Source organism: Cynocephalus volans, chromosome 3 (assembly GCF_027409185.1).
Source record: "Cynocephalus volans isolate mCynVol1 chromosome 3, mCynVol1.pri, whole genome shotgun sequence".
In the NCBI taxonomy this organism is placed as follows: Eukaryota; Metazoa; Chordata; class Mammalia; order Dermoptera; family Cynocephalidae; genus Cynocephalus; species Cynocephalus volans.
In genome coordinates, this window is record NC_084462.1 from 135,327,186 (window position 1) to 135,349,534 (window position 22,349).

The 22,349-nt window shown below is 41.3% G+C and overlaps 1 protein-coding gene across 1 annotated transcript in view; it reads right to left on the bottom strand.

The window, feature by feature from the left end:
* Positions 1–22,349, bottom strand: part of NID2 (nidogen 2) — a 64,196-nt gene that overhangs the window by 23,507 nt on the left and 18,340 nt on the right. Inside the window, exons 4-9 of the mRNA XM_063091898.1 lie at positions 21,862–22,172; positions 21,462–21,792; positions 11,733–11,884; positions 11,055–11,300; positions 9,473–9,673; positions 7,885–8,115 (exon numbers count right to left, since the gene is read on the bottom strand). Coding sequence (XP_062947968.1) covers positions 7,885–8,115; positions 9,473–9,673; positions 11,055–11,300; positions 11,733–11,884; positions 21,462–21,792; positions 21,862–22,172 — 1,472 coding nt within the window. The remainder of the gene's footprint in view (positions 1–7,884; positions 8,116–9,472; positions 9,674–11,054; positions 11,301–11,732; positions 11,885–21,461; positions 21,793–21,861; positions 22,173–22,349) is intronic.

A 22,349-nucleotide genomic window follows, 5' to 3' on the forward strand; every position in this document is an offset into this window, starting at 1 on the left:
AAGTTTTTAATCCATTTTGAGTTGATTTTGGTACATGCCAAGAGGTGCAAGTTTAGTTTCATTCTTCTGCAAACAGATGTCCAATTTTCCCAGCACCATTTATTAAAAAGGCAATCTTTTCCCCAATGTATGTACTTGTTGCCTTAGTCAAAGATCATTTGGCTGTAAGTATGTGGGTTGATTTCTGGGTTCTCTATTCTTTTCCATTGGTCTAAGCATCCATTTTATGCCTGTGCCATGCTGTTTTGGTTACTATAGCTTTGTAGTATAATTTGAACTCAGGTAGTGTTATGCCTCTTGCTTTTTTTTTTTTTTCCCTCAGGATTGCTTTGGCTATTAGGGGTCTTTTGTTGTTTCATATGAATGTTAGGATTCTTTTTTCTATTTCTGCGAAGAATGTAATTGGTATTTTGATGGGTGTTGTATTGAATCTGTAGATTGCTTTGGGTAGTATAGACATTTTCACAACGTTGATACTTCCAATCCAAAAGCATGGATGTCTTTCCACGTTTTTGTTTCTTTAATTTCTTTCAGTAGTGATTTTAGTTCTCATTGTAGAGATCTTTCACCTCCTTGGTTAAATTGATTCCTAGGTATTTTATTTTTTTGGTGACTATTGTAAACGGGCTTACTTTCTTGATTTCTTTTTCTGCTAGCTTGTTATTGGAGAATATAAACTATATTGATTTTTGTGTATTGACTTTGTATCCTGCAACATTACTAAACTTGTTAATCAGCTCTAAGAGTTTTTTTGTAGAGTCTAGGTTTTTCTATATAGAAGATCATGACATCTGCAAACAGGGACAATTTGACTTTGTCCTTTCCAATCTGGATGCTCTTTATTTCCTTCTCTTGCCTGACTGCTTTGGAATACTTCCAAAACTCTGTTAAATAGGAGTGGTGAGGGTGGGCATCCTTGTCTCATTCCTGTTCTTAAGGGAAAAGATGAAAGTTTTTTCTCATTCAAGATGATATTGGAGGTGAGCTTGTCATATATGGTTTTTGTTGTATTGAGATAATTTCCTTCTGTACCTAATTTGCTGAGAGTCTTTATCATGAAGTGATGTTGAATTCTGTCAAATGCTTTTTCTGCATCTATTGAGATAATCATATGGTTTTTGTCCTTGATTTGTTGATGTAGTATATAACATTTATTGACTTGCATACGTTGAACCATCTTTGCATCTCTGGGATGAATCCCACTTGATCATGGTGTATAGTTTTTTTGATCTGTTGCTGTATTCAGTTTGCTAATATTTTATTGAGGATTTCTGCATCTATGTTCATCAGTAGTAGTACTGTTCATCAGTACTAGTTCATCACCTGTAGTTTTCTTTTTTTGTTGTACCTTTGTCTGGTTTTGGTATCAAAGTGATGCTGGCCTCATAGAATGAGTTTGGAAGAGTGGCCTCTGTTCCAAATTTCTGGAGTAGTTTGAAGAGAATTGGTATTGCTTCCGGTTTAAATGTTTGGTAGAATTCAGCAGTAAGGCCATCTGGTCCTGGGCTTTTTCTGTTGTGGTGCGACTGCTGATTACTGCTTTGATTTCATTGCTTGTTCTTGGTCTGTTCAGGTTTTCTGTTCAGTCTAGGTGATTTTCATGTGTCTAGAAATTTATCCATTTCCTCTTGGTTTTCAAATTTGTTGGCGTATAGTTGGAAAAAGAGGAGGAAGTATTTCTCCTCAAAGTCCACTCCAGAGTAATAAAAGAAGCAACTGAACTACCAGATAAGCAGAATTTGAGGTAGAGTTGCCAGAAATACAAACGAAAAGAACAAGAAAATATGACACCGCCAAACGAATATAATAATTCTCAACTACCAAACCATACAGAACAGAAAACCTTTGAAATGACTGAGCAGGAGTTCTGAGTAACTACCTTAAAGAAACTCAATAAGACAAGAGAATACTCAGACAACACAGTGAAATAAGAAAACATATCCAGGATATGAAGGAGAAAATTTACTAAGAGATGAATACTTTACCAGAACTCATGGAACTAGAGGACTCATTCAATAAAATAAAAAACACAACAGAGAGCTTTAAGAGCTCTAAGAAACAGGTTAAAGCAAGCAGAAGAAATAATTTCTGATCTCAAAGATGGTCTTTTTGAAATAACTTAGGCAGACAAGGAAAAAAGGGAAAACAAAGAATTTTTAAAAATGAAGATTGTCGGGCCGGCCCGTGGCTCACTCGAGAGAGTGCGGTGCTGATAATACCAAGGCCCCGGGTTCGGACCCCGTATACGGATGGCTGGTTCGCTCACTGGCTGAGCGTGGTGCTGACAACACCAAGTCAAGGGTTAAGATCCCCTTACCGGTCATCTTTTGAAAAAAAAAAAAAAAAATGAAGATTGTCTAAGAGAGCTAGAAGATAACCTTAAGCACACAAACATCCAAATCCTGAGTGTTCCAGAAGGGGAGGAGAAAGGAATAATAATGGAAAACCTCCCAGGTATAGGGAGTGACACAGACCTTCAGATCCAGGAAGTTCAAAGATCCCCAACAGATTCAATCCAAAAAGATCCTCTCCAAGATATATTATAGTCAAACTGGCAAAGCTCAAAGACAAAGAGAGAATCCTAAAAGCAACAAGAGAAAAATGTCAAGTTACCTATAAGGGAGCCCCCATCAGACAAACAGCAGACTTCTCAACTGAAACTCTACAGGCAAGAAGAAAATGGGATGACATATTAAAAATATTAAAAGAAAAAAATTGCCAGCCAAAAATACTATACCCAGAAAGGCTATCCTTCAGAAATTAAGAAGAAATAGCGTATTACCCAGACAAACAAAAATGGTGAGAGTTTATCACCACATGATCAGCCCTACAAGAAATTCTTAAGGGAGTCCTGCCATCTGGAATCTGAAAAACAAAAATCACTGCTATGAATACACAACAAAACACAGAATTCACTGGTTAAACACAAATGCAAATGAGAGAGAAAAAAGAAACTAAATATTACCACCTCAGAAAACCAACAAACATCAAAGATAAATAATAAAAGGGGAAGAAAGGAACAAAAGATATTTAAAACATCTAGACAAAAAGTGATAAAACGCCAAGAGTAAGACAATACCTCTCAATAACAACCCTAAATGTAAATAGATTAAAGTCTCCATGCAGAAGACAAAAACTGGCTGATTGGATTAAAAAGCTACACCCAACTATATGCTGTCCTCAAGAGACTCACCTCACCTTTAAAGACACCCACAGACTAATAGCAAAGGGATGGAAAAAGATATACCATACAAATGGAAACCAAAAACAAGCAGGAGTAGCTATTCTTATATTACATAAAATAGACTTTAATCTGAAAACCATAAAAAGAGATAAGGCCACTATATAATGATAGAGGGATATATCCAGCAAGAAAATATAACAATCATAAGTATATATGCACCCAACACTGGAGCACCCAGATGTATAAAGTAAACATTGTTAGACCTAGAGAAAGAGATAGATAAAAACACGATAATAGTTGGGTACCTGAACACCCCTCTCTCAGCATTGGATTGATCATGCAGGCAACAAATCAAGAGAGAAACACAAGATTTAAACTACACTTTAGTCCAAATGGACCTGGCCGGTATCTACAGAACATTTCATCCAATAACCACAGAATATACATTCTTCTCATCAGCACATGAAACATTCTCCATGATAGACCACATTTTAGGTCACAAATCAAGTCTCAACAACTGCAAAAAAAAAAATCAAAATCTGTTGCTTTGCTTCCCACGGATTTGTCACCCCTTTTCCCCTAGGTGATGAAGCCTCCAAAGATTGCTCAAAGCCCATCTCTTCTGAGCAGTGAGAAGCCCAAAAAAGGGGTTAATCTCTTGGAACCCTCAAGATAGAGGCATTCCTTCCATTTGGGAAATTAACCACGAATTGGGGTTCTCTTTCCACATTTATTCTCCAGACCAGGAAGTTACAGGAAGAGAACATAGGTGGGATTTTTGCTAAGTATAGTTTAACAAGTTTAACAATAGAAGCTGGTAACATTCAGTAAGAAAAGCAAGGTGACATTCCATAATGCAATTTTCAAGAAGTTAAGTTGATACACCAACAAAAGCTTGATCTTAGCAAACATTCTTTTCTTACAGCAATTTCCCAGTATCTTTACATATCAATCAGTAACCTGTCTGTCTTTGAGCAAGCAACCTTGCTGTGTTACAATTCTTTATTTCACAACAGAGACTATAGCCTGGGGAAAATTTCCTGTCCTTTGCAAGATCAATATTTGAAACTGCAAGGCTTTGGAAAACCAGGCCCTGTGAAGTAAATTTGCTTTAGGCATACTCCACAAAAATCATCTCAAGTATCTTTTCAGACCACTATGGATTAAAACTAGAAATTAACAAGTAAAACTCAGGGCACTATACAAATACATGGAAATTTAACAACAGGCTCCTGAGTGACCTATTGATCCAAGAAGAAATTAAACAGGAAATCAAAAATTTCTTAAAACCAACAAAAATAAAGACATCATATCAAAATCTGTGGGATACTGCAAAAGCAGTACTGAGGGGAAGTTTATTTCAATAAATGCTTACATCAAAAAAAAAATAGATTTCAAATAAACAACCTAATGCTACACCTCAAAGAACTATAAAAAAAACAACGATCCAATCCCAAAGTTAGGAGATGGAAAGAAATAATTAAGATCACAGCAGAACTAAACGATATAGAGACACAAAAAACGATACAGAAGATGAATGAAACAAAATTTTGGTTTTTTGAGAAGATAAGCAAAATAGACAAACCATTAGCTACATTAACAACAAAAAAAAAAAAAAAAAAAAGAGGGAAGACCCAAATAACAAAAATCAGAAGTGATGAACCAATATTGATACATTATTATTATCAACTAACATCCACAGTCTGCATTAGGGCTCACTTTTGTATTGTATAGTTCTACAGGTTTTGACAAATGCTTAATGTCATGTATCCACCATTACAGTATCATACAAAATAGTTTCTGCCTTAAAAATTCCCTGTGTTCCATTTATTCATCTTTCCTTTCCCTTCCCCCGAACTCTGGCAACCACTAATCTTTTTACTATCTCTATAGTTTTACCTTTTCCAGAATGTCATATAGTTGGAATCATACAGTATATAGCCTTTTCAAGCTGGCTTCTTTCACTTAGCAAGGCACATTTAGGGTTCCTCCATGTCTTTTTGTGCCTTGATAGGCCTAGAACATTTTTATCAGCTTTTTTTTTTTTAACCAGTTTCCACAAGTGAGGATAATGCTCGTTGAAATATGAGAACCAATGCTTTAGAGTTTTGTTTCCACAGCTGTTTTCTTCAATTAAGATGTAATTCACATACCATACAATTCACCCATTTAAAATGCACAAGTAAATGTATTTTAGTATATTCACAGAGTTGTGCAATCATCACTGCAATCAATTTTAGAACATTTCCTCACCCCAGAAAGAAACCCTGTACCCTTTAGCTATTAATTCCCTATCCCCTTTTCCCCCAGCCCTGGGCAACCACTGCTTTCTGTCTCTATGGATTTACCTGTTCTGAACATGCCATATAAATGGAATCTTAAAATACGCTGTCCTTTATGACAGGCTACCTTCACTTAGCATGATGTTTTCAAGGTTCATCCACGTTGTAGCATGTATAAGTGCTTCATTCCTTTTTGTGGCTGAATAATATTCCATTGTAAGGATATACAACACTTTTTGTATCCATTCATCAATTAATGGACATTTGGGTTGCTCCCACCTTTTGCCTTTTATGAATAATGCTGCTACAAATATTTGTGTACACCTTTTGGCAGGGCCATGTTTTCATTTCTCTTGGGTGTATAACTAGGAGTAAAATTGTTCTATCAAACAGTAACTTTGTGTTTAACTTTTTGAGAAACTGCTGTTCTGTTTTTCACAGTAGCTGCATCAGTTTACACTCACACCAGCAACGTATGAGGGTCCACATTGCTCCACATCCTCACTAGCACCAGCTATTACCTGTTTCAATTATAGCCATCCACATGATGAATAGTATCACCCTGTAGTTTTGATTTGCATTTTCCTGATGACTAATGATGTCAAGCATGTTTTCATATGCTCACTGGATATATGTTTACTATTTTTAGAGAAATGTCTTTCCAGATCTTTTGCTCATCTTTAAAGTAAATGATTTATCTTTTTTTTTTTTTTACTGAGTTGTAGTAATATATATTCTAGAATAAGTCTCTTATGAAACATATGGTTTAAAATATTTTCTCCCATCCCATGGGTTGTATTTTCACTTTGTTAATAACGTTCCTTGAGCACAAATTTTTAAAATTTTGATGACGACCAACTGATTTACGTTTTCTTTTGTTGCTTATGCTTTTCGTGTCATAGCTAAGAAACAATTGCCAAATTGAAGGTCACAGGAATATGTTTTCTTCTAAAGGTTTTAGCTCTTACATTCAGCCTTTGACCTATTTTGAGTTGATTTTTGCACATGTCATGAGGTAGGGGACCAACTTCATTCTTTTGTCAGTGGATAGTCGGTTGTCCCAGAACCATCTGTTAAAAAGACTATTCTTTCTCCATTGAATTGTTTTGGCACCTTTGTTGAAAAAGCAATTGACTGTAAATGTGAGTGTTTATTTCTGGATTCTTACTTCTCTCTTCCATTGATCTGTGTGTCTGTCCTTACACTAGGACCACATTGTCTTGATTACTCTAAGTTTTGAAATTAAGAAGTATGAGTCCTCCAACGTTATGCTTCTTTTCCAAGATTGGTTTGGTTATTCTGAGTTCCTTGAATTTCCAAATTAATTTTAGAATCAGCTTCTCAATTTCCATTTAGAAGCCAGCTGAGATTCTAATAGACATTGTGTTGAATCCATAGACTAATTTGAGAATATTGTGCTATTTTAACAATATTAAGTCTTCCAATCTATCAACATAGAACATCTTCCCATTTATTTGGGTCTTCCTTAATCTTTTTCAAAAATGTTTTGTAGGTTTCAATGTATAAATATTCTTGTCTTTTAAAAAATGTATTCCTGAGTATTTTTTTAAAATGAATTGCTTAATTTCATTTTCAGTTTGCTCATTGCTACAATAGAGAAATACAATTAATTTTTGTATATTGATTTTGTACCTTGCAACATTGCTGAATTTATTAGTTCTAATGGTTTTGTTTTTTTTGGTTTTTGGGGGGGTTTTTTTGGTGAATTCCTTAGATTTTCTACATAAAATATAAATATTTTACTTCTTTCATTTGGATACTTTCCTTTCTTGTTCTTGCCTTGTTTCCCTGGCTAGAACTTCTAGTACGGTGTTGAATAGAAGTGGCAAGAGCAGACATCACTGACCCGTGTCTGATCATAAGGAGAAAGAATTCAGTCTTTCACCATTAAGTGTATTACTGTGGGTTTTTCATACATGAAGTTCCATCTTACTTTTCCAGGCACTGGCTTTTTGCCCAACCTTCGTTTGATGAAATCCTTCTCATCCTTTAAGTGTTAGCTGAAATGTCACTTCCTCGGGAACCTCTTTCCTGAACCTCCAGACTAGACTCACAGCACCCTGCATTTATTACAACTGTGACAAATACTTGTCAGCATCACCCTCCCTCCTATCTTAGCCCCACCTTGTTCACAGCTGTGTGCCCCACACTGATTGGCATACAATTGGGTGTTGCTACAAACCAGCCACACGTACTGTGCTCTATTTCCTGACCTTGGAAGGGACACTGTTCTAAAAGTTCCACGTTTGCCTCTGTCTTAAGGACAGGGACCCTGCTTTATTCACCCTAACACCCAGTACTAACATAGAGCCTGGAACTCGGTAACTTTGTGAATTGTTCTCAGGTTACTCAAATAGGATGTAATTTTTGCCCAACCACAACAGAAAAAGACCTTACCTTCAACAGGGCCAATCTGACTGGTCACAGAGAATCTGAGCATACTTTCTCTCTCGCTGTACATGGCAATGACCTGGTTCACACTCAGCTGCTGGGTGTTAGGGCTGGCCTGGCGTCTGGTAGCGTGCCTGCACACCTGGTAAGTGACATTCTGGTTGATGTGGAAGGACTGTGTTTGCTCGGTTGCACTTGTTCTGAGAAAGTAGTTTCTAGAACTTGTGGAGGTCACAACTGCAATAAATACATTATGCAGGCAAATTGGTAATTTTAAAATATTAAATACAGAGATTGTCATGTGGGATGAATTTTTCTGCACAGTTTTTAATGTTCCCTTGTGAATTCCCTAAGTTTATATGGGAAACTTGCAATGAAACTCCAAGAGCCTGAGTGGGTACAAAGCCACAGTGCTGAGGAGGAGGTACTGCAGTTGTTGCGATTATTATATGCAAAGAATAAATGTTTCAATGTGCCAGCCATGCCAAGTGCTCTACCTACTGCCTCACGTATTGCTCACAACAGCCCAGCAAGGTGAGGATCACAGTGAGCAGCAGCTTACAGAGGCTAAGTAAACAGCCTAAGAAGCAAGGCTGGTATGTGGTAGAGCTGGAACTAGAACTCTAGTCAGTCTGACTCTACACTCCAAATTTTTAAGCAATCCATCCTCTATATTGCACAGAGATGATGGCTTCCAATGTCTTGCACTTCACTAGGTCTGAAGGTTTCCAGAGAAAGGAAGGGACAAGGTCACTTCTCTCAACCTGAATCTGGGAGTCGAGCCCAGGCCAGTTATCTGGCCATTGGCTACTGTGTGCACAGTACAGGTCTTCACTCCCGTTGTCCTCCCTACATCTCCTGCCCAGCTTCCAGTTCATGCATATAGGAGAAGCAGGGGTCAGAGGAAAGTCAAAACTCAAACCAAACCACTGTGCGCAGCACAGCAACTGTGATTGAAGCAGTATCTTGCATGCAGCTAATGTTTTACAGCACACATTATCCAACTGTGTAAGGTACACAGAAAAGGTGTTTTTATTCCCATGGTAAAGTTGAGAAAATAGGCTCTCAGAAGTTAAGTGATCCTCCCCATAGATTTTAAATGGCAAATTCAGGATATGAATTCTCATCTTGTGACTCCAAATCTAGCATTAGTTTTCCAATACTGTGCAGCATCTCTATGATTTTTAAAACATGCTGAGATCATTAGCTGAAACAAGATTACAGGAAAAATATAAATTCCAATAATCAATATGTTTTCTATGCCCCAGAGAGAAGGATGGTTAAAAATGGTATGTAATTATACCATCCCTACCTACCCACAATGACAATGTTGTTATTGGCTATATTATTGTTATTATTTTAAAGTATTGTGTAGGAATTTTGATGTTCTTGTGTATAGCAGCCAGTACTCTGCTCATTTACACTATATATTTGATAATAACTATAAAAAGAATGATAATAAGAACCATAGAGCACATTTTATGTGCCATGCACTGTTCTAGGACATTCCATATAGTAACTAATTTAATCCTCATAACTATCTTGGGAAGAAGGTACTATCCCTGTTTTATAGATGTGAAACCTGGTTACACACCTGAGTCTGAGTAACGGTAAAACTCCTTGTAGGGAGGAGTGATGACTATGAAATCTTCAGGGATGTGAGGCACCTGGCCTTGAATGCTGGTCTTAATGCTCAGAGAGTTCTCTGGGTCCAGCCCCTCAGCAGTTTGAGTGATACGAACCCTCTCTTCCCCTGGGTAGAAAGCAACTTCCATGTTATGGACAAAGGTAGCACCTGGAGAGGAAAAAACAAATTCAGCACAGGGGAGAAGAGAGGCCTGGCTTCAATAATTACCAGTACTAGCACATGTTTCCTCCTCCCAATCTCTACTGCTGTTGGAGATGGTGCCTAAGGAGATTATCTGATATCTAAGACTAAGTACTTTCAGCTGTTGACATAAATGTCCCAAATTTTCTACTTAAAGAGTGGGTTTCATCCTGCCTTACCTCACACTGCTGCTCTTTGTGGGATCATGTATTCTGTGAGAAACTCTTGGGAGTATCTTTGACTTTTGTAAGGTTGCCAGACAACAAAAACAAATAAACAAGCAAAATAAAACACACATACCCAAAAGATCCACTTAAATTTAAATTCCAGATAAACAATGAATGTATTTTTCATGTAAGTGTGTCCCATGAAATAGCTGGGACATACTTATAATAAAAAATTATTCATTGTTTACCTGAAATTCAAATTTTACTGGGTGTCCAATACTTTTATCTATCTACTTTTGACCCAACGTTTTATTCAAAGCTTGATGAAAGGCAAGATCCTATAAACAGCTATTGAGCTCTACCCTCAACCCCAACTGCTCCACGACATCATAGAATGTAAAAAAATATTAATAAACTTAAAAAAAAAACCCAGCCACTGAGCTCTACAGTTGGAGGTGGGGGGAAAACTTCTCGTAGCACTTTATTTTACATGCAATAAAGATAAAGCCACCAGGAAACAAACTCTTTTGGGTGGGGAAGTGAGAAGCCAAGAAGTATCCTATACACCCTTGCTGTCAAAGGGTGGTCCTTAAGACCATCAGCAGAATCACAGACACCACCCAGGGAGCCTTATAGGAAAGCAGAATCACAGACACCACCCAGGCCTACTGAATCAGAATTTGCATTGTCACAAGACCTCTAGGTGATTTGTTTGTAGATTAAAGTCTTAGAAACACAGGTCTATACTATTATAGGTCAGGGACATGGGGGTGGGAGGAGAGAAAAGGTAACCCTTCCCCCTGAAGTAAAATCATCTCCATGTGACCTATAAGTACCATTTTTGCATCCCTGTTCAACAGATCTGTGCATAATAACTCAATTAAACAAAGCCTGACAAATATGCCTCAACAAACTGGTGTAAGAGAACATGAATGTTCCAAATGGAATCATTCTATTTCTCAGAACAGCTGCAGGAATGTTAAGAAATCATTGTTTTTCAAGCTGCAGTCATGAGAGGCCAAACCATCCCCAGCAACCTCTGGACAGAAAACTACACACCTATGGCTCTAGAACATTAAACGAGCAAACCCTCCTTCACTGTATAAATACCCACAGCACTGCCCAAGGAGCAACACCCCAAAGCAGCACTGGCTGTCCTCTCTCTCAGAGTTCCTGCTCACCTGTGAGGCTGAAGCCATTCTCAGAGCCCGGTCTTTCTAAAGCAAAGAGCCAACCAAGCAGGCCTATGATTGACGTGAGGGGGAGAAGGGCCTTGGCAGCTGGCTGCGGAATGTCACTGATGGCCATGTAGGCTCTGCCATCATTGCCCACGACGTAAGCGTGCATGTCCACATCAGTGAAGTGCACAGGTGTTTGGCCCACGTGGAGGTGGCCACTCACTTTCCCATTGATGCGATGAGGTGTCCCTGAAAGATAGCACATCCTTCAACCTTAGCCATAGTCCAGGCCGGGTATGGGCATACACAGATAAAATAATTCCACTGAAAACTCCCAAAACGTACTTTTTAGCGAGTCATTTTAACAATTCCCTAACCAACCAATTATCCATCCATGAAACAGTCCTGTCTGTGATCTCCTTCCTCCCACCCTCCCTTTCTCTCCTCTACTTTGGCTGTAATGAGCTGGCAGAAAAGAGGAGAGATTTCCAGGTAATCGCCAAGTTGAGAAATAAGCCCAAACCTGTTCATTCCTCAAACATTTATTGAGCACCTGCAAGTTGCTGGCACTTTGATTCAAGTAGTGGAGGTGTGAGGCCCATAAAGCAGAGCTCACAATGGTAGCTGGAAACAAATGGCAGGAATATCCACACCGAGCAGCCCCAAGCCCAAGTCAGTCACCTTCAGGCAGACAGTGCTTCCCATTCCCAAAATACTTGGACTGGCAGTGGCAGCAGAAGCCGGTGGCATAGTCCGTGCAGAAGGCGTGCCAGGAACACTGCCCGTGGTTGTGTTCACAGGTTTCCACCTTGGAAACTGAAAAATAAAACAAACTTGCATTAAAAGGATTAAGTGATTCCAGCGTCCTTGCCAAGCTTCATCATGGACACAGCATCTGCTCCATAAAATTGGTTTAGATTGTAATAAACAGATCAGGTTTTGATGTTGAAGAGACAGGAATCACATTCCACCCCAGGGAATAAACTCGCTTGGTCCGCTGGCAAGAAGTCCTGATTACTGCTCCCATTTGGGTCTCATTGCAAAGCAGGTGAACCAAGATGAGGCTGCACCACCGTGGCGGCAGTGGAGCGAAATGAAAGCAAGACAGCCAGTGGATGTGAGGTTGAATTTTATGAAACCACCATTCCTGTGGGTCAAAAATGGCCAAATATCAACAATTTTATATGGTTCAACTTAATACTAATGACCTCGTGAGAGTAAGACAAGGGAAGAGCTAACACATGTCTTTTATCTAACCACTCTTCTCTTGCTTATTTTTTTTTTTAATTCAAGATTACCTTAAACAACTTATAGCTGGTATAGCTGGTTTCACTATCCAGATTTTTTTTCTTTAGTCTGAAGGAGAAGGGCCTTAAAGAATGAATACACACCACATACCTTAAAGTGTATGGGGAGAAGGTGTGGAGGAGGGGCAAAGGAACAGGGAATCCAGCTGCTAAAATGCCCTATGCTCTTTGCAAGGTTCACTGTGATAGTTACGGCACGAGCATGATTTCCATGCAACAGGAGAGAGCTTGGCCATGGTCACAGATTTTCTAGGAAGCCATGGTGGTCCAGGCTCCTGTAGCTGTCTTTTCCATCTCCCACTTACTCTGCCCATTAAAAGAAAAAGAAAGAGAGCCATTTGGCTACAAAGAAACAGGGGAATTGGAGCAAATGCCTTTGTCCATAAAGGAAATGGCCAAGGGGGTGGGGTGTGGCTGGGGGACACGGGTGAGAGGGTGCTTTCTGCCAGGACACTGGGGAATATGTCAGTCCCAAGCAGAGCCATCAGAAAGGAAAGTGGCTGCACACGCCTCTGCCTCTGTGTCCCCAGGAGCGGGCTGATAAAACAGGGATGACCCGGAATCCTGTTGTAAGACACTGATGCTGGCACCAAGTGCCAGCTCCCGAGGAAGAAGCATATCCTACTCTGAGGAAAACTAGGTGGTAGTTGTGTTCCAGGTTTAGGTGGGAAAAGGAGGAAATGGGAAGGGAAAAAAGAAATCTAAAAGATAATTTTTTACCTCGTAATCAGGGGAGAACAGAAAACAAAAACTGATGGGGGAAGATATAGCACCATACATGTAACAATATAGCAAGGATAAAGACTTGTATCATCAAATAAAAATATAACAAGTTAACATTTAAATAGCACTTAACATATGCCATATACTATTCTACAAACTTTAAGTCTGTCAACTCTTAATTTGTACAGGAGCCCTAAGTGACAGGGACTGTTTTTAATCCCGATTTTGCAGATAAACCAAGGCACAGAGGATTAGAGTGACTCTCCTGAACTCACACAGGCAGTGAGTGGCAAAGGTGGGATTTGAACCCAGGAAGTCTGGCTGCAGAATCTTAACCACTACTCTCTACTCCTCCTCCAGTGGGACCCAAGTACGCATATCATGTGCACTAGGTTAAGGATCTGATTGGGTGTTTGGGGTTACTCAGCATAGGCTTCAGCAAGTCAGATGTGAATCATACTTTATAAATCAGGCTTAATGGCAGAAGAGAGCAAAGATTATCCAGATGAATATCACAGCATGTCGGAAAAAGCACAGGTGAGAAGAAGCACGGGTAGCAGCAGTAGCATTAACTTTTGGGCAGTGTTTGAGTGCTGCTCATGGATCCCTGAAAACGCAGCAAGTGCAGAGTTGGCAGGACAAACAAATAACCTAACCAGGTTCAAGTGGAAAATCTGATTAGGAACATAGTAAGAATGAAGTTTGTGACTCAAGATTTGGTATAGGGCCTTGATGATTTGACTGAGAAATTCCAGTTTGGCAAAAATAGAATATTAGGCATAACTCAACTTTTTTTTTTTTTTAAAAAAGGAGAAAAACGTACAGCAGAAAAAATTAGAATGGATCCCGACAAAAATATTATAGAGGTTGCTGTGGAGAAAACTATATATTACTGTCTATCGTTGGTTTGAGAAAGGGAAAAACCATTTTGAATAAAAATGAATGTAACTTGGGTGTGTCAAAGTCACAGCTAAGTGTAAAGCGGCAGCTCCTTGGGGAATGGCACACTCGCAGGTGTGCTCCTAGCATACATCGCCATCAGGACCCTCTTTCCAGAACACAAGGGATGAGGGGCTGGAGAAGGCACCAGGCTCTAAGACTCAACCTCACCGATCACTCGGGGGGGCTCTGTGGAAACCATGGAATCGCAGTGTCTGTCCCAGCTTCCTCATCGCTAAACCAGGATGACACCCCCTTTCTCACACCAGCAGTGCCAGAAATTATTTTTTCTTCACGTACATCTGAGCACCACAGTAACGAGGCAATCTGATGCAGGTGTAAAGGGTAGTCATTTTCATGAAATTCAGATAAAAATAAAATCAAACTCTACACATTTTCTGCCTGCAAATTATTGGTAAGTTACCCTGGGGGATCTTTTTAAACTGTTTATGGAAAATTGCATTTTTAGCATGGAACTCACTGAGCCAAGAACACACACTCTTCCAGCCCCATGACAGCCACAATAGGGAAAGAAGATTTGCACCTAATCAAGGGGAACTTAAGGCTCCCACATCTGCTTTCACACCCAGGTGCACACAGATTGCACACTTAACACTTACAATGGCAGCTTGTTAGGTGAAAGGTAAATGCCTCTAGCAATTTTCTTTCATTCATTTAATAATTTGACAAATAATGAGCACTCACTATAGGCCTGACACTGGTCTAGAAATTGGGGATATAGTGGGGACCAAAAGAGACAAAAATTCCTGTCCTGAATTCTCCTGGACAGCAGTCAAAAAACAAGCTAACTATTTAGAATGGTGGATGCAGTAAGAGCTGTGCAGAGAAATAAAGCAGGGAAGGACAAGAGAGCAGGTGGGAGCAGGTGTGTTTTGCTTTTTTAGATAGCATGGTCAGGGAAGACCTGACCTTTGGGCAGAGACCTAGAAGAGGAGGTGAGGAGGTGAGCCTCATGCACAAGCAGGCAGGGAGCTGCGTAGGGCAGGAAAGTCGTGTGGGCATGTGGGAGGAACAACGAGCAGAGAGGTAGCCTGCACCATTCACGAAGGGCCTTCTAGGTCACAGGAAGGATTTGAGCTTTAGTGTGAGTGAGATGGGAACCCACTGGAGGTTTGAGCAGAAGAATGACATGATCTGACTTACAGTAAAATCAGGAATGATCTGGTGCCTTGGTAGTACGAAGTGCTGGCAGAGAAGCTGGGAAAGGACAAGATCTGGGATATTTTGGAGGCAGAACCAACAGGGTTTGCTGATGTATTGGATGTGAGATGTGAGAGACAGAGAGGAATCCAGGATGACGGTAAAGACTTGGCATGGGAAACTGGAAGTGTGGAGCTCCCATTTAATGAGATAGGGAGACTGTGGAGGAGCAGGTTTGCACAAGATCAGGAGTTCAGGCAACAGCTAAGAGGCATCAGCGAAATTCACCCCAGGCTTGACGGCACCTTACAGCCTCAGCATGGCACCATTCAACCCTTCACTGGGAGAAATGTGTTTCCCCATACGGATTCCAGGGACTACCGCATCAGGATCACGTGAGTTGCCTGCAGAAAATGCAAATTCTGAGGGCCCATTTGGACCTACCAATTCCAACTCAAAGGGTGGATTCTTAGAATCTGCACTTCAGCCCCTCCCCAAGTGATTCCAATACAGCATATTCATAAGCCTCGCATTTCTGAGCTAGGGATTGCTCATCAATATAGTTAATAAATTGAATCTGACCAGTTAGCTGCTCCTGGAGTGGGAAGAATGTCAGGGAATGCTCTTCATTCCTGGCCACCTGAGACGTGAAGCTCAGTGCTCATGGCTCACATGGGCCTCAGTCCACGAGACTGCAACATGAGGATCCTTTAGCGGAGGCAACACAAGCACAGTGGTCAGATCCTTTCCCTGATGAAGGGGGTGAACTAGGAACGTGATCCCACATGTGGCTATTTATCCAGGGCAGGAAAAGTCAGACTTCTGGGCAATGTGATTTCTTAAATTTCTATGGGTCTGGTTAGATTCAAAGATGCTGAAGTACCTGAAGGTTTGGAATCAAGGTCTGCATCCCAGCTGTATGAGGTGTGCAGTGAGCACATCCAAAGAAAAAATGGCACTTTTTCTTTTCAGTGGTCATTTGGATGTCCCTTTACAGCAGAGTTCTGAATGTATTTTCACATACTTCTACCTATTCTGGTAAGAAGATATCTCCATCTCACAGATGAGAAAGCTGAGGGCTATGGAGATTAAATGATCTTCTGGCTCTACATCCTATGCTCTTTCCATTATACCAGCAGTGTTTAAGTTCAGTGGGCAACAGGATCACTAGGGGACCAGGTTTGACAATGCAGATTCTGGCTTGGAAGGTGGAGGAGCAGCACGGAAATCTCCTTTTAACCAGGGCCCCAGGTAAGTTAGATGAAGGTGGACTAGAGCCCACACTCTAATAAATACAAGGGTACTTCAAAAAATTTGTGGGAAAATAGAATTAAAATATACGATGAATCTTTCCATGAGCTTTTGGAAGTACCTCTGCATAGTTTTTATTCCATCGCCTCCTCTCTCCTGACCTTACCCACATGGGTAGGCTGTTGCCAGACTCTCCCGTGTTCTGCCAGAGAGCTCCTGCCAGGGAGAGTCAAAACGATCAAGAGACAAGTCTGCTGGCACCTCGGGGCACAGCTGTAGGGCTGAGGCTGCCAGGTTTGAATGAGTTTGTCACAGATTTGTTAACTGAGATTTGATAGTTGCTAAAGCAATCTTAACAGAGGATTTTTAAAACCGCACATTTTTTCCATTTAGTGCCTTTATTTTTTTTTCTTTTTTTTAACTCTTCTGATATCCTTAACAGAAAAAGAAAAGGTGGGGGGTGGGGGGGGGGTTGGTTAGGGATACGTAAGAGAAAAAATGCAAAGGCATTGACAAAGTACTTGAGACTTGTCTTAATCAGGAATTAACAAAAATGTAAAATTCTCCTCTGCACTTGTTCTGCCCCATCGTTCAATCTTCGTTTTTCCAGAAGCACTTAAGCACTTGTCTTCAGCCTTTGGTCTGCCCGCTCTCCTTCACTGAGGGCTCTGGCCCAGCCACATGGGGGACGGCCAGGCCACAGTGGGGATGGAGTTTGTTGTGGAAACGCAGAGGCGGACAGACTGCTTTGTGCATGGGGCTCCCCAGGGCAGGTGGAGTGACATACTTTTAACAACTCCTGCTGCTAACTCAAGTAAAAGAACTGACACTTTCACTGCAGGATGGATTTTTTTTTTGTTTCCCCATCTCCCAGAATGATGGACTAGTTAGAAAAACCACATCCTACTTTATAATGAAAAACAGTGACATGCTATGCTTTTCCCTCCAGTTTTCGTGTTTGTTTCTGATGTATGCATATGGTGCATAGTGATGCTGGTGGCAAACAGTGATCAGGACACTGGGAGTTGCTGTTTACGTCTGCCCTCATGACATTAACTTTCCAATTCTGGTGAAGGAACAGAGCCCCTAAAGAGGAATCTCCCATGCAGGCATCTTCACGGGTATGGGGAGCCCTCCTGTTTGCAGACCCTCAGCAAAATAGAGGTTCACCCAGGGGAGGGCTGGATTGGACAGCAGAGCCTGCTCGAATTCATCCCAGGGTGAAAGTTGAGTGAGCGACACACTCCTGCCAAAAATGGAGCGGGAGAGGGGGCCACAAGGGAATCCCTGCTCACACACTGGGCTTTCCCAGCATGTCTCGCCATCCAGGGAGGAGGAGGATCCCCAAATGGAGTCTCTACACGTGAAAGCCAGGTGTCCCTCCCTCTTCCTAATTGGTCATGCAGACTGAGGTTAAATGAAGCTGCTTATAGCACTACCTCAGCAGGCTTAAGAACACCTAAGAACCTTGTGAGCAACCTCATTCCTTGCTCCTCACAACACAGGCAGTCCCTGTTCCCGTGAGCTGAGGACCCCACTGCAAACTCCAGCCTTCCCCCCGATTTCTCCCACCTCCTGTCTGTCCATCTCCCTCTCTCCCCTCCCCACTCCCACCTCTAAACCTCCACTTTTGTCACTCCTCTGTCTAGGTTTCCATATTTTTTCCCTCTCTCGACTCAGACTCTGATCCCAAGGCGTGGCTCAAGCCCCTTCTCCTTCATGAAGACTTCCCTGACACAGGAGGCACCTTTCACCGTGTTACCGTACAGCTTGCCCTAATTATTCATGGCTTTGTTGCCACCTTGGTCTGCCTCTTCCTAGGAAAGTTGCTAAGTATTTCTAGGCTTTTCATCTCTGTAAAATGGGAAGGATAGTAGGATCTACCTCACAGGGCAATTTGGAGGACTTACCATGATAATGCAGTCTAAAGCCAAGTTCCCACCTGAAGACCCAATGGATACTCAATAAATACTAGTGAAAACTTCCATTAGTGCCTAGTTCAGAGAGGGGTATGTGGCAGGTGCTCAGGTAACTTTTTGGCTTGACAAAACTCCTGGAGCTCCCCGGAAAACAAGACGCTTCAGGCAAAAGATGCTTACACATCTACTATGCTGCCCTTTCTGTGGCCTACGAAAACAGAATAAATCAAGTAATATGCTTGAAGCCAGAATTAGAGTGCAACTGGGACATTCTTGCCTGGTGTAGACATGATCTGAAAATAATCTAGACTTCTGAACAAAAAGTCAGTAAAAAGAGTCCCTAAGGAGAAAAAAAAAAAAAGATTTTTCTGGGCCTTTAAATCTTCTTGCTTTAGCAAGACAAGTATGAAGCTGAAAAAGGGAAATTAAACTTTATTAGTCATGGTGCTTCCTAACTCCAATTTTAATTTGCACAAGTACTTAATGAGTTCTGCATTATCTTCATTTTATAGCTGAGGAAAACGAGGTCAAAGAGAGTATGTTTTACCCCAAACCACATAGGAAAGCTAAGAATCAGGCTCAAGTCCACTTAGCACCAAAACCACATGCCTTCTTCTCCATCAGTAGAAAGAGCTAGCAGGTGACTCAGGCAACATTCTCTGGGGGCCTCTGCCACCCACACCTACCAGCTTCCCAGAATGAGAACATGTTTACCTGATGGAACCCGAGGGCTCCAATGTTTTATTTGAAAGAAATGATTCATGGCCAAAAAAAAAAGATTTAACAATTGTATGTTTCTATACTTCACATATCTCCCTGAGTCCCCCTCCCCTTTTTTTTTAAATGGTGGGGTTTTTTCCTCCAAGGTTCAAAAAGTTCTAGTTAGATTTTTTTTTCTTAAATGTCTCAGTGTATTGACCAGCTTTTTCATATGCATTTTGCCATTTTCAAGATGTTAGTAGTAGATTCCACCCAGCAGCTGATAAATATCATAGCTCATGTCCCCTGAGAGTTATGGCTGCTACCTTCTGTTCTTGATGGCCTGTTCCATAAACCTGCTGCACTATTACTCCAGCAATCTTGATCTTTCACAGCTCAAAGCAGGGCATGCAGCCCCTTCTTAATTCTTTAATAGATGACTCAATGGGTCTGCTTCTTAATATTCCCAAGCTCTTCCCAGGGCAGGAAACCACAACCCACTAATGAGAAGGCCATTTAGGAAAGCATCTTAACTTCAAAATCCCTTTGTGAAAATCTTTGATAACTGGATTTAAAATTTCTTTAGATACAGGGAAATCATTGTGAAGGCTAATTCTAGATGTCAACTTGATTAGATTAAGGAATGCCAAGAAACCTAGCAAAGCTATCTTTTTAGGTGTGTCCATGAGGGTGTTTCCAGCAAAGATTAGTATAAAAGCCTGAGTGGACTGGATGGGAAAGATCTGCTCTCAATGTGGGTGGGAACCATCCAATCCGCTGGGACCTGGAGAGAACAAAAAGCAGAGAAAAATGGTGGCTCTCTCCCTTGCTGCTCCTCCATTTTCGCAACGTGATACCCTGCCATCCCTGAAGTCACTACCAAAAAAAGCCTTCACCAGATGTGTCCCATGGACTTTGGACTCCCAACCCCCGAAACTGTAAGCAATAAATCTCGTTTTCTTTATAAAATACCCAGTTCCATGTAGTTTGTTATAAGCAACAGAAATGGAGTAATACACTCATACTGAAAAGTCTGGAGATTTTCAGAAGGATCTGAAAGTTCTGAAGCCTTCCAATCAAATTCACATCTTCAGCTTCATGAAAATGTGGTCCCTCAGGCATAATTTAAGCTAAAACTCTTAATAAACACAATCTTCATTCTCTACCCACCCTCCACCCCATTCCTACTGTTTTAAATCTTCTAAAATTAGTAACAGCAGCCACCATTTATAAAGAACCAACTGGTGCAGTCACCTAAAAACTTTACATACATTATCTCATCTTATCTTCCCAACTAATTTATGAGAAATGGAAGGTGACATAAATTGCCTCAGCTTACCCAGCAAGTGTGGGAGCCAGGATGCAAACTTAAATCTGATACCAACACACTCTCCCTTTAATCATGACACAGTGCCACCTTAGTCACAAAATCTTTTCTTCCCTCCTAAAATCCAAGCACACTCCTGCAAGGGAACGGCACAGCAGAAGAACCCAGAAGGCCCTCTTTGCTAGAACAGCATGTTTTTGCCACGACCAGGATAGGAAACAGAAAAAGTGGGGGGAAAATGGAGGTTCAGAAGAAAGCTTTTACCTCTTAATTCTTCCCTCCTGTCAGAGGTCAGATGAGCAGTCCCTGCAACAAATGGAACGAATGTGTGGTCAGTTCCCCACTCACGACTCTGTGACCCTGACTGGGAGGGAAGCGGACATGACAAGTCTCAACTAGGAAGAGCTGGCCAGGTGCGGGCTCACGTGCGTATTAAGTAAACGCTGCCTCCTCTTGGCATTGCCCTCCCTGCTCTCACTCTGGTCAGTGAGTCACGAAATGAGGACAAGTCTCCAGAGAGGTGACTGCCACAGCTGCACAACCATGAACCAGAAATGACAGCAGGCACAGGTGTTTCATCGTTTTCTCTCCCCAAGGGCTCTCCTCTCCCACACACCATAAATGCATCTAACGAAGGGGAGCACTAGGGTCATCCCATCAGAGCACGATTCTGGCATGCTCATCGGAGCTGGCAACTTGCCACTTCAAACAAAAGCAGGAGGCCCTCCATCGCTGTAATGTGGGCGAAGCCTCGCCAGGTTTCACCTCTGCTGAACTTTCACACTGAAATACTTCATCGCTCTGGAGCGCAGAGCTGGCATGAGCGACCCGTTCTTCCCACTCACTTCATGAGGCCCGTTTTTAAAAAACAGTATTAATGGTCCAGAGATTCCAAACTGAATCTGCCTGCCAACATTTATTTGGCAAAGGAAATTTACTCTATCTCCTGAAACACAGGGATTAAAAATCGGTTATAGTCTTCTTTTTGCTAAACTTTTCACCTACACACTTGAGAAAAAAATCACAACTCTACACAAAACCAGCATTTTAAAAGTGAAATCTCAGCACCCTGTTTCTAATGCACTTACCCCGCGTGTTGGAACTGTCATAGTCTTCCACTCCTACTGGGTTCCTCTCGTGACTCACTGGTGGGGAGTGATCTTCAGGATGGGCTGGAGGAACACCCCTTTCTGAAAGCACTGCCCCTCCATCTGGGTAGGGTTGGATGCTTCTGTTTCCAGGGTAGGGTGGTGGGGTTTCCTGGGAAGGAGCCAGTGAATCTCCATCTACCTCTGATGGAGCCAAGCTTCTGGTTCCTGTCTGGTTCAAAGGTTCAGCTTGGCCTTTTAAATCCTGGGCCTCTGCCTTCTCCAGAGACGATCCCTCTTTGGTTTGAGGGTCCAAGGTGACAGATTCTGGCCAATCACTAGGTAATGGATATGGCAAAGAGGAAGCCAAATCAGAGTCCTTAGGAGAGAACCCACCTCCTAAAGGCCCTGAATTAGATTTCAATTTCAAGTAGTAGAGAAGATCAATACTTTTGCGGCCATTCAATGCCTCCTCTGGTTTACTAGGGGGATATTCAACTTCCTCTTCATTCTCATCAGCACAGTTTAAATTGTCCTCAGTATAGTCGCTTTCTAGGAATACATTATGGCTCAAGGGATTTTCCGGGGGAGCCAAGGAGTGGGCAGTAGAACGGTGTCCTCCAATTGTTGCTGGCCTGACATTGTCCAATGGGGAGGTGCTGCCGATGTGAAAAACCCACACTCCAGGAATCCCCAGGTTGCTTAGTCTAAATAAAAAGGAAACAGTTCATTGTGACAAAAGTGCCATTTACCCACTTTCCTACAAAGGTGAACAATTTAACTTAAAACTGAAAGACTATTGAGATCAGATTCAGAATTTTCACTGGTGTATGAAAGCAAAAAAAGCAGACTTATATGGTGACTAAAAGAATTAAATGGTAATT